This window comes from Stegodyphus dumicola, chromosome X2 (genome assembly GCF_044657685.1).
Source record: "Stegodyphus dumicola isolate Sdum_Otavi_A_Nest chromosome X2, ASM4465768v1".
Lineage (NCBI taxonomy): Eukaryota > Metazoa > Arthropoda > Arachnida > Araneae > Eresidae > Stegodyphus > Stegodyphus dumicola.
Genome location: NC_140781.1, coordinates 47,048,515 through 47,064,423, shown reverse-complemented (window position 1 = coordinate 47,064,423; position 15,909 = coordinate 47,048,515). Strand labels below are relative to the sequence as shown.

The following is a 15,909-nucleotide window of genomic DNA, read 5'->3' as shown; positions in this document are numbered from 1 at the left end:
TATAGTGTATTAACTGAGTGCGTGCACATTCCTTAACATCCTCCCACCTTGCAATTTTTAGGAAATTGCAACATATTCTCTACTAAGTTCAGAGATTCAGTCGATGAGTGTGTGTGTGTATGTGTGTGTATTTAATTATGGCAAAGCACACTAGGGTTATCTGCCTAAGGGGAGGGATGCCTTCGTGGAGGACTTTCAAAGGGAAACTGGCTCGTATACACGTTACACATGGGGAAAACCAAGAAAACATCCATGCAGTCAGCCCGTTTGTGGGATTCGAACCTCGGACCGAACTACCAGTGTTCAGCGACTTTACCGCTCGGCCGCTATTGGGCCGAGATTTTTTCTTACTTTGTACATATTAGCTTATAATTTAAAATCTTTTGCTTCCTTACTTTCTTTAATAATTTAAATATCTTCTTAATGAATGGAAGCTTGTAAAAATAGAAACTAAAGTAATTTAGCTAATAAATGTTGTTTAAATACAAGTCTTCATGAGCAGATCCAAAAATCTCTGCCACTGAGGGTTAAACCCATGAATACTTTTTTTAGAAGCCTAAATTAAGGCTCTTGAGCTGTTGGAAAATAATATTCAAATAACTCCCAAAGCTTCGAGATGCTCATGAATCAAAATCGTAAAAAAACAACCTTGTATTTAGCGTAGGTATAATGAAACACTCAATCGATTTCGAGGGCAGCTAAAGGTCCCTCCTCATCAGGAGAAAGAAATACATAGAAAGAAGAAAATAGGAGAAGGAGTCACAGAAACACGGGGTCCTTATCAGCACTGCACGTGGTTATAACTAGATTTTTAATCATAGTTGCACTGGCCGCCTACTTTTACTGAGCTAGGCTATCTGATCAAGCATAAAGAAATATTAGCTAAGTTAAACTAGGGAGCGAGGGACAAATGCACCTTACGCTCAAAATCTGAACTTCAAATAATGGAAAGCAACCACTGAACGGATTTTAAAAATCCTGCAAAAAGTAATAAGCCGGATCCAATTAGAAGATTAAGGAACAACATAATCTGCAACATTAACTGAAATAGATAATTAGAAAATTTTAGCTTAGCTTATACCGTCCATTATACATTAAACATGCATGGGTAAACATATTATGCACATGCGTAGAGCATGCATTATATAATAATGTGTTAACGCATTATGCGTTGACACATGCACAGAGAGTTTGTAGCTCTGAGGTCCGGATTATAGATCATTCCGGATTATGGACAGATTAAAGACTTTAATCCGGACGTCCATAATCCGGAATGATCTATAATCCGAACCTCAAAGCTACAAACTTTCTGCGCGTCCGCAAACGCATTATGCGCTTACGCATGCGCATAATACCTTTACGCATGCGCTTTTAATGTATAACGGACGGTATAAGCTAAGCTAAAATGATCTAATTATCTATTTCAGTTAATGGTGCAGATAGCGTTGTTCCTTAATCTTCTAATTGGATCCAGCTTATTATTTTTTGCAGACTGTTAGAGCAATTTTATAAAAGTAAGCTTGAACTTTCGATTATGTCAAAAAGAATTTCTGATTCTGGAGCTGCCAAAGGATCTACAAAGCGAAAGCATGTTTCGATGTCCATCAAACAAAAAGGGGAATTGCTACAAAAAATGGATAAAAGCATATCCTTTGTTTCTCTAACCATTCCAAAATCTGTTTATCGATTTCATGCAGCTCTGCGGCTGTGGGGGGGGGGGGAACTTCGCGGCGCGCAATGAACTGGAAGTTGATCTGTCAGCACTATCCTTATCTTCACGGCAGATGTTTTTATTTTATTCGGCTTATAATTTCTTACTAAATGTAGTATTTCATCTCGATGTACTCCGTCTTTGATATGCTTTAAATCAAATTCCTCGTCATTATAAATATCATGAATACACATCAAATAGTTTTCTGGTTGCAATTTTCTAATTTCGACTATGCGTAATGTATGCTTTACGCATGCGCGTGTTGAAAAAAATGTTTAATAAAGTAAACAAATAAATATTAAGCTTTTTGTAAATTTTGATACCGTTTAGATCATAATTGCTCTTTATTTCATAAATTACGGTTTCATATTTTTAATTTTATAATTTCTGCATGCCATCTTACCAGAATTAAACTGATGATCTATAATCCGAAAAAACCGATAATCCGGAATCTCCGAAGTCCCGACGAATCCGGATTAAAGACTTGACTGTAGCATTTATCAAATCATATATCTGGAGTTATGATGGAAATTCTGCTTGTGTATAAAACTGCATAATGTATAAATAAATAACATGCATCACAAAGACCATTGTAAACTAAAGTTGTATGTTACCATAAAATTAGATAAGAAATGCAGTACGAAGTCCGAGATCCGGATGTCCTATATCCGGAATAATCCAAAATCCAGACCTCAAAGCCTAAAAAAAATTTTTTTTGTGCTTTATTGCATGCGCATTTGATTTTTCCTTACATAATAAAACATGTGGAGAATCCCGATTCTTAATTTCACTTAGGCGCTAAATAAAATACCTCGTTATTGAAGAAACAATCACATAAGCATAAATTTGTGAGATTAATAATTTAGCTCGATAGCTGCATATCTGCTTGGCATACATCTTAAACCAAAATATTCTACATAGGAACAGCATTGATTTTACACCTACTAGTATTTTATATCTCTGACGGCAACCTGGCGAATCATTATTTATTATAATTTGCTTTCATCACCGCACGTTTATCAATACACGATATCTTCAGTAATGACTCATGCAGCAATGTGTAAACATTTTTTTATATTAATAATTGAATAACAAGAGTGTGACTATCTTTTATGCTAACATTAGGCTTGGCAATGATTATAGATTAAAGTTAAATGCATTAAGGAATGTTGACGAGGGAAAATTTACTTTTCATATGGTAAAAATAGATTTTGTTAATAAAACTCATAATCCAAAAGATTACATTTAGTGCTATTTGTTAAAAATAACTGATATATTATTCACACCGGATGGCAGAATTTAGGGAAGGCAAAATTTTTGGAATTTGGAGAAGCACCTAATTGCAAAATTAATGGATGCCAAATTTTTTATAGTTTAGGAAAAGCACTGGGATCCAAAGTTTAGGGGCGGTGAAAATTTAAAACTTAGGAAGCCGCTTTGTAGCAGAATTTAGGACCCGCAGAAACTGCATCAGGTGGTTGTGAATCCTCAGTTGATGCAACATAATAAGATGCAGATAAATTCTTACTGTTCTAAGAATGTTTGACTGAGCTACAAAAAGTAAAAAAAAAATACCATATCGACATCAAATAGAATTTTATTCACCAACTCGGAAGTAGTCAAAAACTCAGCTTCATTTTTAAAAACAAATTGGATTCCAAAGATAAAAGCTGTTGCCAAAAACAATAATACAATAATATGCAAAGTAAAGCTTTGTAATTGTTAAAATATTTTTGAGTTACTTTCAGACTAGTGGTTTACATTTTAGCCATTACACCTGAATCATAAAATATGGCCATCTTTGAGGCTAGCCAGGATGTTATGACATTTTTCGCTTTGTCATCAAAATGCTGGTCACTCAAATGTGGAAATAGGTGGAAGTCACTTGATGCAAGTTCAGGGTATATGACAGATGATTCATTTTTTCCCAATTAAAAGACTTGGGCAAGATCTCGAGTCATGCGAGCAGAACATGGCATGACATTTTAATGCAGTAAAATAATATTATTCTAGCTGTGCCTGTTGTTTTGAACGGCACATTACAGGTCTTTTAGTGTGTCACTATACACAGTGGCATTGATGGTGTTTGGGTGTGAAATCCACCAGCATGACACCTTTTCTGTCCTGCACGCGATACTTTGTGTAAAAATGGTCCTTTTGAACCAGGTTGGTGAGATGAGGTGCTTCCATTTCATTGAATGTTGTTTTGATGATGTGACATGGGAAATCCAAGTGTCATCATGAGTAATAATGTGGTTCAATAGTTCATTCCCCTCAGAATTATATTGTCTTAGAAATGGTCAAAGCAGCAGAAAAAAGTCTATTTTTATGCTCCTCTGTAAGCATTTTTGGCACGTACTGTGTACACATTTGTGTTTATGTAAGTGTTTAACAGTTTTATACAGAATGGTATGCAAAATTTCAATAAACCCCACCAAAAGATTTTAGATCAGGAAATATATATTCACAGGAATTTTTACATCAACTCGATGAACTAGGTCATCATTCAAGCAGATGGCCGGCTGCTTCTTGCATTATCATGCACATTCATTTTTCCGGATCAAACCCATTTTCTAATCATTCCCTCAATATAGCTGCATTGACATACACCTTAAGGAATTGCCTGCGAATTTCTCATAGTCACATATTCCTTGCATTCAAAAAGTGAATTGCGAAATTAATTTCACAGTAGGTGGGACCTTCTGTACTTAAGCATACAGTTTACGTGTCAGTGTTCCACCAATGCAAACTTTTCCATAATGATGCATTCTTTAGTCACTGAAGATGCAATACATCATAGGCAGAGCAGTGTCATCTGTCGGGTGCAAGAATTATTATATTCCAGACTTTCTGAATAACTGTTGTAAATATAACTAGAAACAAAGTCTGAAATTGAAATGTTCAATTTCCAGAATGATCTAAAATCTGGACTACAGGCAGATTTATTTAAAGAAATTTTTCTTTGGCCTTAAAATGGAGAATATAATGCTAGGTGTGCTGTAGAAGCATTTTTTCCCCCAAGATTCGTGTAAATCACTTCCAAACACCTGGTTGGTTTGGAAATCACACCCTGGCGAGAGACAATACGTTGATTGATGATGGTTATAACCACACTTTCGGCCCTGGGGCTAACATTTTTCTGTCTCATGTAATCATTAAATAAAAACTTTAACACTTACAATTGGTTTACAGGTTCATTACTCCAAAATATGTTTGGAATTGGATGTTGCTTGTACTGGATTTCTTTTGCTGACATAGTAGTGAAGAGAGAAAGAATCCAAGTACATCCTGTGTTCTCCTTCAAGACAAAACATGTCTGTGTACTTTTAATAGCTTTGCCTACTTGAAAGCATCAATATGAATTCAACCTTTCTATAAAATTTTTGCTGAGATGTACAGGTTAACATTGGTGTTATAATCCTCATTGTTGTATTAGTTATTTAGATGGCATCATTTTATTTTTAATAAGTTGTATATTAAAATTTATGATTTTCATTGTGCTATTGTGTTACAGCATCCAGTTTTATTTTTGCTTTTCTTTACAGTAATTCATATGAAGATAAAAGTATTCAAGCTCATGTTTGTGAAGATCATAATTTAGAAAAAAGTTCAGAACAAGGACTAAGTAAATCTCGAAATGGCTTTAACAATGATGACTCTGATATTTTGGCAAATTGGAGAATGCCATTTTTTAAGTTTAAATATGGTAAATGTAAAATAAAAAAATCTCCCACAAAAAAAAAGTATTGTAAAATTGGCAAGCAGAAGAACATAAGTAAGAATATTAGTAGCGCTAGAAAATCTCCTACAAAAAAAAAATATTGTAAAATTGAAAGAAAGAAGATTTCTAAAAATGTTACAAGCACACCTGCATCAAACAAAACAATAAACCTCAATGCTTATTTTGATAAAAAATTTAATAATGAAACTGCAGTTAGTGTTGAAAGCTCAAATGAAAAACTGAATCAAAAGAAAGCTGTAGATTCCTCTCCCGAAAATTTATCAGTAAGATCTTATATTTTAAGCAGTGATGATACTGGTATTTGCATTATGAATGATGGTTCAGTCCATCATCTAATAAAAACGAGTATTAACGTAACGCCTTTAACTAAAAGGCAGTTACGATATAACTTGATATTGTCTTCTAACATACGAAACAAGATGAAACAATCAAGAAAGAAATTAAAACTTCATAATTCTGCTGAACATTCTGTAAATATTGAAGATTCATCAAGTGAACTAGAGATAGTTTTAAATGAAGATGTTCCTAAATATGTGACTTGTAATACAGGTGATAAAGAAGTATTTCATGAAGAAGATAATAATCTAGTTTTAAATGAAGATAATAATAAATACATGACTTTAAATTCAGTAACATATAATACAAGTGAAAATGAAAATAATATTGAAGAAACAGAACAAAATTCGAAACTTCAGAACTCTGATGAACATGTTATAAATTTTGAAAATAATTGTGTATTATCTCTGCTTAATTTGAAGGAAGTTAAAAAAGTAAATTCAGTAACGTGTAATATTCAGTATGGGTGTGGTATTTCAACACACATGAATATGAAAGAATCAAAAGCATGTAATTTACATGATCAAGGGAATGAAGATATTCCTAAATATGTGACTTATAATACAGGTCATAAAGAAGATAATAATAAATATGTGACTTTAAATTCAGTAACTTGTAATACAAGTGAAAAAGAAAATAATATTGAAGAAACAGAACAAAATTCAAAACTTCAGAGCTCTGCTGAACATATTATAAATTTTAAAAATGAGTGTGCATTATCTCTGCTGAGTTTGGACGAAATTAAAAAAGAAGATGAAAGAGATGAAAAGTCAGCATGCATGGTGGATGCATGTGATGGACTAACTTCAATAAATATATCTGCTGAAGAAGATAATAATAAATATGTGACTTTAAATTCAGTAACTTGTAATACAAGTGAAAAACAAAATAATATTGAAGAAACAGAACAAAATTCAAAACTTCAGAGCTCTGATGAACGTATGATAAATTTTGAAAACGACTACGCATTATCTCTGCTTAGTGTGGATGAAATTAAAAAAGAAGATGAAACAGATGAAAAGTCCGCCATAATGATCGAAGCTTGTGACGGACTTTTCAAAACTACAGCAATAAAAATACAAAATATATATTTGAAGAAGCAAGAAACTACTTCAGATCAGGTGTCAGGTGATCAGGTGTCAGAGATGACACCTCTTTTTCAAAACGTAAGTCAGATTTTAATAATTCATCTTTACCTTATAAACATAATATTTATTAGTGAATAAAGTTTGTGTTTTTTTTTTAATCCTTAAAAGGCAGGATATTAAATGTAATTAATGATATAGGTGCCAGTGGAGAAAATTTTTTCTTTCATAATGGCTATCTTTCTGTATATTTCCGTTAGTTTAGATGCAGGAATTTAATACTATTGCTGTATAGTAAACCCTTGTCAAACCTGGGGGCTACGTCATTAATGCATTGCATGTATGGCAAAATCGTGTTCAACAAAGTTACATTTCTATGAAAATATGTGTTAGGTATATTTCAGATTAACAAACTAAATATTGTTGTAATTCAAATAAGAAAAATTAAACATGTTGAAAAGATTTTTATTACTACTTAATAAGTAGGCAATACAGTTATTTATTTAAAAAAAAAAAAAAAAAAAAAGGGCTATGACTTTTTACTTCGTACAGTGACTGTCCAACTCTAAAGAGTTTCGTGATAAAAAGCAGAAAGTTTTTTCAATGCCTTTCATCAAGTGTTCTTAATCAAGTTCAAAATCAGACAATCCATTAGCCTTATTTAACAATTCGTTTAACTTCTTATAAATTAAAGGTGCTTTATCTTCTACATTATCATTGCTTTTGCTGTGAGATTAATTCTTCATTCATCATTTCTCGACTAATTCTTAGATTTTTTCCATATCTGAATATCTTTTGCAATTTGTGTGATTTCTTTGGCTTCATTTTCAGTCATTGAAATCCTTTAAAATTGTCTAACTTCTAGACAGAGCTGATGCCAGCAAGTATCCAGTGTTGATAATTGAATGTTGAATCATGTATGAATGAAACTAGTGTTGGGCAGAATTAATGGGAATAATTAAGATCCTTTGTGTATACGAAATTATGTTCCACAAGTCTATGCTTAGCAAGGGTTTACTATACATATCAATTCTATGACGGATTAAGCTTCATAAAATATTTATTCAGTTTTAAGGTGTATACACTGAAACTCAGGATAAAATGAAAAGTGGGCTATTGAAGTATGTTTTTTGATAAGTATAAAGGGAATCAATAAGTAGTCGAGCATTAGGACCATAAAAGAACTTTCTAAAAAATACTGACTTTAACAGGTATGAATTATAATTGTCCATTTCATTGCTTTATGTAACCATTTTTTTATAATAAATATCACTATAAATAAGTAAATTGTACTTCAGACAAAGCATTGTTTATGCACATGTACTGGAAATATTGTTAATGCATTTTCCCCAAAATTCTTTAAAAATGCGAAGTGAGCATTTTTATATTTTGTTAACTTAGATATTTTTCAAAAATGCAATGCTTTTTTTCGAAAATACGTTGCTGACTAATTTCGCATGAGATTAAATATTCACTATTGTTTTGTTGTGAAAAATGAATTTGTGTTTATGACATGACATTCATGTTCATAAGAGGTTATATAATGTGCAATAGAAACAGTATTTATGCATGAAGATTTGCTTTCTCTTTAACCCTTGAAAGGTTCCATAGAAAAATGTGTGAATTATCTCTTTATACTATCTGATCATCTGTTGCATTTATTGACTCTAAATTGTTAGGGAATAAATGCAGCTGTCCATTTCTTTTGTAGTATATGTCCAAATTCTTTGGAAGTTTTTAGCCTTATGAAATTTTTATTTAGTATTAGAATCCATGAAATGAAATTCACTGTTCTATAAAAAATTGCATAACTAGAACGTGATTTTAGCAACCATAGCCATTATTGGAAATGGAAACAGTAAAATGGCCAGCAGTTAGATCTACAAGGAACTTTTAATAGTGTAAATGATTGTTTTATCAGTTTGTATAGCAGTTTTTATAGTAAATGATGAAATGCCCAAATAAATTAATAAAATTTATTTTATAAAAAAAAAGCTTGCTCATAAAATGGAAATGTTTCTGAATTTGTAGCATATCTTTCTAAGAAATTGTAATCATTTAGACTTGAATTAACAGTGTTACCTCTGAAGGTAAATATGATGCTGATAATACACTTACAAGACCATATTCTTGATATGAATGGGAAAGGTAGAATTATACATATTTGCATGAATTCTGAGACAAAAGTTTGTCAAATAAATACACACAAATAACGCTGGCAGATGTATGGATGCAATTCTCCTCTGCTTAAAAATTTCAGTTAGTTTGAAGATAAAGATAATGACCTCATTAATGAGTCTTTTAAGTGAATATATAACTTTGTTTCCTTTAGAGTGTCTTCTACAATTGTGACCCTTCGTGTGGGCTGATAGCCGTAGTGTTCTTACCATAATCTAATAAAGTGAAGTCTTTTTAACTGAGGAGGAGAATGACACCTTGTTGATCATCGATACTGCTTGCATATTTACTACAAACAGCCAGTAGGTTATGCAAATGGCAAAATATTTTCTTTAGTATTTTTATTCAGAAACTGAAAAATAATCATTGTAAAATGTGGTGGTACTAAAGTTTTTCAATTTTTGTTTAGGTGGTACGCATTAGTCAAAAGGAACCGCTGTTTTAGGCTAATGGTTTGTAATACCAATTTTAACAGCATTAAAAGGGCTTAGTTTATTAGTAGATAATTGTACTTTGATTTTGGCCCGTTTTAATTTTTATTTATTTACTTTCAGCCCATTTTGCCTTTTGTTTGAAAATTTTTGCCATTTTCCAAAGACTGTTATGAAGAAATGATTCCACCTTATCAATATATGATTCTGAAAAAATACCACAGGAAAAATATTTACAAAATAATGCTCACAGGTATAAATGCTGACAGGGAAAAAAATGCATGCAGAAATATGCCCACATAGAAAAAAAAAGCTCATATGGAAAAATACTCACTTAGAAATATGCTGGCATGGAAAAAAGCTCACATAGAAATGCTCACATGAACCCTTTCAGGGGCAGTATGTAAAAGAATTTTGCATGAACTGTAACTCATGGACCCTAAGAAGACAAACTTGATGCTTTAAGAAAATCTAGAGTGAAATTCTGAATTTTAAGGGCTGGTATATATTTTGTACCGTTGACCTACTTATAGTTAATTTTTTTAATGTATTTTTGCATACTTTGGATGTGTATCTATAGAAATACAGATGTTCTTCTAGAGCTTTGCCATAAGACTAAATTATTGACAAAATGATTGAAATTTTGTGTGCATCTGTGGGAAATAATGAGCATTAAGGTATCGAGTAACCTTGTATGCTTCATTATATGTATTTAAATTGGGTAAAATTCAAGCTTTTATTGATTTAAATTTTAGGTGTTTGTGTTTTCAGAATTTTTCTCCTTGAAGAAAGATCCACTCAGAATTCATAACATTACACCAAAAAATTTTCAGCAGTATGGAGTTAAATTTTAATCTCAAACTTTTTAAGTTGTCATGCTGTTCTTATTCTGTAATTAAAAAATAGACAACAGCTATATATCACTCTCATTCTTGTGTCCAAATTCCTGAAGAATTCAAATATTTATTTCTCTTTAGTCAGAAAAACTCTATTCACAATATTGTTATTAATTGTTGATCTTTATTTTCAGAAAAAAACACTCAACAAAGAAACAATAATCCAAGCTATACTAAAATTAACAAGCAACAAAAGCATTGTAGACTTCAATGAAGCTTATGAGTGGAGGTAATATTTACTTTAAATGTTTATGCTTATGTTTAATTCTGTATTTCACATTAATATAGCAATTTAAAATCTTTCTTTCTTAATCTAGTTGTAGTTCCAACATTTACCTATACCATAATATCATATGCAGTCTTTTATGTTCAAAATTAATGGCTAATAAATAAATATTTCTTATTAGGCAAAAGAATGTTAGAAATTGTTTGTAAACATTTTTAAAACTTTGTTTAACAAATTGAATAATGTTAAAATATTACTATTATTGCCAAATTAAATTTTTAAAATGGGGAATTGTATAATCTCCATATTCAAATAATGTATGTGATTACTAGTGAAGTGCACTTCTTATCATTCTGTACTGTTTATAGTTATTAAGTAATTCATGGGAGGTTAATCGTAATTCTTACAAGATAACAGATTTAAGCTCATGGAAAACTCCAAGGTGTGTAACGCACCTTGGATAGCTGGTGTAACGCAAGCCCCCAACCTAAGATATCTTTATCTTAGGTTCCCCAACCTAAGATATCTTTATCTTAGGTTAAGATATCTTTATCCTAGGTTGGGGGATAGATATTTTAGCCTCCAACCTAAGATATCTCAGCAGAGATATCTTAGCCCCCTAAGCTATGGTAGATATCACCTAAGATATCTTAGGTTTATTTAATAGGCTTGAAGCCAGGTAACTGTATCATAATCAATCCATTCAGACAATGTTCTCAGTTTTAAGGTATTCAAAGGTTTCGTAGTGGTCCTTACAAGTGTTTATAAGTCCTTATATTTGAAAATAAAATATAAAAGTCCTTATAGGTGCTTGCTTTTTTCTAAAGCACTTATTTTTTGGGGGGTTAGTGCTTATTTTTTGCTTTTAGTGCTTTTTTTCATATGCACATTTTTCATACCAAAGCCAAAACTAAATAAACAACTTTTCTTCCTTATATGGAAAGTCAGAATTTGAATCATACTCCCAGAAATAGCTTTTTGCCCATTTTCTGCATTAACAACCTTTGGTGCATGCGAGTACAGACAGGTGCACATCATTCTATTTGTCAAAGAATTGCGAAAGCAGTAGAAAATTCCAGTACATTCTGTATTCTTTTGCTCCCACCCTACTACACACGTTTGAATTTCTATCACGATTTTAATAATTTACATTCTTGTTTCGCATGATCAGTTCATATTCGCATTTATTATGGTCCGTATGTTTATATTATGAGCATATGTATGAACATTTATAATAATATATTTGTAGTAACCGCTGAAGTACAGATAAACTTCAAAAATGGGTAAGTGTGCTTGAACAAGATTAGTTTTCTAAGGAATAATATTCGGAATGGCATAAATAAAGTGAAAGTAATCGAATAGCCAAAATATATATATATTTTTAAAAATTTTTTTGCAAATGTATTATACAGTACGGAAGTTAGGGGTTCTTCCCTTTCTCCGCAAAATCTTGAATATTGAAGGTTACAGTTCGCAGCAAAAGCAAGCAACGAACTTTTTTTTTTGGTCAGTTTCCAACCTGGATTGAATAGGACTAAAAGTTCTGTGGTCTGCCAACCCAAGCAAAGAATGATTCTATTCTGGAAATTTAACACAATCTGTTCAAAATTAGAATGAAAGACACCCCATATTGGTAAATCTCTTTATTAATCAATATGAGTATGACAGGGATATCGCACGGAGAGCGATGTGTCCTGCTCAATGATAAATATGCCACATGGGCGCATAACGGTGAAAACCGGGCAAAGGAAAGAGGCGATTTCTTTTATTTATTTTCCGAATACTGGCAGCTGTTGATTCCGATTGCGTAATATCACGTGTGGAAGAATTAAGGCGCACGTATTGCGCAACAATGTTTTTGATATTTCGCAGAGATAAAAGAGTTTTAATGTGCTTGCTAAGCAGATTATTTGTCAGTTCCATTGGGCTTTTTTTTATATGATGCACATATCGAAATATCAAAAACATTATTTGGCTGAAAAATTACAATCTATCCCCCTTCCTATTTTATCAGTTACGCTCTACTATTCAGAATTTTCAGATATTCGGCAGTTTCCGAGTATGCTAGTTAGTTAAGCTTTTACTGTTAAAGGATGACTGCATGAAGCAATTTCCTGTGTTCCAATTTCAGAAAAGTTCCTTTTTCTTACTTAAATTACTTTGCTTGCAATATCTGTTAAGGGAAAATTGTTATACAATGAAAATTTAGAAAATGTTCAGAATTTTGATTTAAGTTAAATTATTTAAATATTAGTATGAGTGGAAAAATAAATTGTACTTATTTTTAGGTGCCAAGCGAATATAATATATATATCTTGTTTATTTTCTCAATTTTGAACTGAAATTTCATCATTAAATCTTGTAATATAATTTAGTTCTGCATAGTTTTTTTTTTCTCTCATTGTAAACTAGTTCTGTAAATTTAACTGTTATTTAAAATTAAAAAAAATAATGTAATTGTTTTCCATGTTGAATAAGGCTCATTCTCTCTTAATAAATAAAATAATAATAAATGCTGAATTTTTCATATTTTAAATTATAAGTCTAATTTTTTTTTTAAGGTTATGCAGTTGTGTGTAATGTAATTAGACAGGTGCTTAATTTTTTTCTTAAAATGTGCTTGAAAAGGGCTTATAGGTGCTTATTTTTTTGACTAAAATGTGACTACAAACCCTGTATTCAGTCATGGCAGCTTATTGAGACCTAATGTTGTTATCCACAGTAAAAGACATGAAGACACAATCTCTGTGCAAACCTCCATCATGGGTATGGAGCTTGATTCAGCCATGATGATCATTCTTCAATGAGAAAACTGTCAAAATATTTTTTATAGATATGTGATGCAAAGTTTGTTTCAGCCTGTCTCCAGAAGAAAATATATCTAGAATCACTACTTAAACTGAACAGGGGTCCTTCCATGAATAGTACTTAGATCAATTGGTCTTAGTTGCATATATGATGAAGATAATGCCATATTAAAGGCTTTCCTCTAGATGAAAAAAAAGGGGGGAAGCAGCATCATAATCTCATATAATAAGCATGCTTGGAAAACCTTCGGTAAGCATCAGGTCTGCTTATTTGAATCCAGTGGCTGCTTAAAGACTCCAAGCCAACTATCTTCTAGTATATTTCTTTTATAGTAAAAATGACCTTGACACTCTTCATATTGCAATTAGACATAGACAGTCTTCACTAGCAAGACAACTAAACATTTTTATACTTAAAAAGCAGTTTCTGATTCTTCAGATTATGCTTTAGAGAATGTTCAGCTCTGAAAATATTTTAACTGTATTCAGCCCATCTCAAGTCTAGCAAGCATTCAGCACTTCTCGCCTTTATCTCATTAATGTCTTTCATTTGAAGATTAGAACTTGATTATTTTCAACCTAAGAGCCAATTAAGGTACTTTTTATCAGTCTCTGCATATTTTTGCAATAAACCTTTAATTTTGAATGCCGTTGTTTTTCTGTCAAATGTAAAATTTTCATTTTATTTCATGGCACAAAATGTATCTGTGTGCAGGTGTGTATGATTAAAAATTAGTATATACCAGTGGTACCCAAACTATGGGTTGCAGACTATAAGCTGATGGCAAAAAACAGCTGGCAAATCATTAAAATCTGAATCAAATATGCAAAAGAAAGTTATATATAGATATCATGTAAGTGAAATGAAATCAGTAGAAATGATTCTGTTATTATGGTTATTAAGTACAGTTTATAAACCAATAAACATATTATAAGTGCTTAATTTTTATCATTATTTAGTAAGCAAACTCAGAAGTATGCAGTTTCGTAGTTTCTCCTCTAGCTTCATCCAATATTAAGGGTTTTAAAGATTAATTCATTAACACTGGTGTTTGGTGCAAACGCAACATGTGAGTGCAAATAAAACCTCTGAAGATACAAGAGGAAAAGCAAAGAAAGAAATTAATATTGCATTGATTTGGAAATCAAATTAAAAAGCTTTTGATTTTTAGGACTAATTTGGTCATCACTTTATACCTGAAATCTTAGTGTTATGGCATATCTACATAAATCCTGTGTAAAGTGATGATTATTAATAATGCACCCAGTCACCCTCCTACCACTTTAACTCTAGAGTGGCATGACTACCTATATTGGTTGTAACATATTGGCAATTTTAAGTAATATCTTACGTTCTTGTTTAAAATATTTGGTTTTCTCTTTTACACAGAAGATGATGTAGTATTCAGTAAGCTGATGTAAATACCATCTTATTGAACAGAAGACTGAAAGCAAAGAATAAAATAATCTATTAGATAAATTTAATTAATAAATGCTCTTTAAATATTGTTCTTCATGAGCAGATTCAAAAAGCTGGGTCACTCAGAGAGTAAATTAATTTCGACCCAAGTGTGGAAGTTTCGTTCCCCTTCAAATACAACCATTTTGCGTAAGCCAATGATATACATGTGAATAACTCAATTACCAAAACAATAAGGTGTTTATTAGGCGTTTGCAAATAATACAATATATTAAGTGTTATAAAAGTCATTGGAGAGTTTTGGATTGAAATTTGCTAAAAACATTCAGTGTTTGTCTTGAAGAAAAAAAGTTTTTTTTTTTTTTTTTTTTTTTTTTTTTTTTTTCCCAAAAGTAAGATGAAACAATGCTAAAACTGAATACTTCATTCCTTTAATAGAAGAAATTGCTAATTTTGCCAGCCATTAAGATTTTGAAATTGATTGATTATGCCAAAGAGCTGTTGGACTCGCATAGAAAGAGTTAAGAATAGGAGAGCTTATTGAAGAATCTGGCATCTCAGATCCAGATGCAACAGTAAAGCATATTATAATTGCAAACTTGACAGCTCTCTGCTCAATTGTAAAAAAAGGTTACAAATTTTAAAGAATAGACTAATGAGAAGGTCTTCTATTTACAAGACAAGGAATTAAAAAAAGTAATAGCTTGCTATGAATAAATTTGCATAATGAAAAAAGTCATTGAGCTATCAGGTGAATTTATTAAATTTTATGCAACCATCAGCATTAAAAAAGACTGTTTTGTGTAGCATTTTTGTTTTAATATTTTGTATTGATATATATGAAAACTGTGTTCTTATATTTTTCCCTGAACAAATATTTTTCATGCCCCTCGTCATATTTAAGTAGAATTCATATGTATTTATACTCAATGTTATGCACTTTTCTTCAGTGCCACCTATAAATTAGCTTTGAGATATTATTCTATTGTTGTAGCATAGTAGAACAAAATAATTAATATTCAATTTTATAGTGAGAAAGTGATATATAGGTCATATATGATTTTATAGTGTAACTTA

At 31.4% G+C, this 15,909-nt stretch overlaps 1 protein-coding gene across 4 annotated transcripts in view; it reads left to right on the top strand.

Annotated features, from left to right (window-relative positions):
* LOC118195859 (uncharacterized) overlaps nt 1–15,909 on the top strand; it is a 198,175-nt gene that overhangs the window by 90,465 nt on the left and 91,801 nt on the right. For all 4 annotated transcript variants that reach the window (XM_085809724.1, XM_085809725.1, XM_085809727.1 and 1 more), the window contains exons 3-4: nt 5,257–6,955; nt 10,514–10,608. In XM_085809724.1, the coding sequence (XP_085665850.1) occupies nt 5,257–6,955; nt 10,514–10,608 (1,794 nt within the window). The remainder of the gene's footprint in view (nt 1–5,256; nt 6,956–10,513; nt 10,609–15,909) is intronic.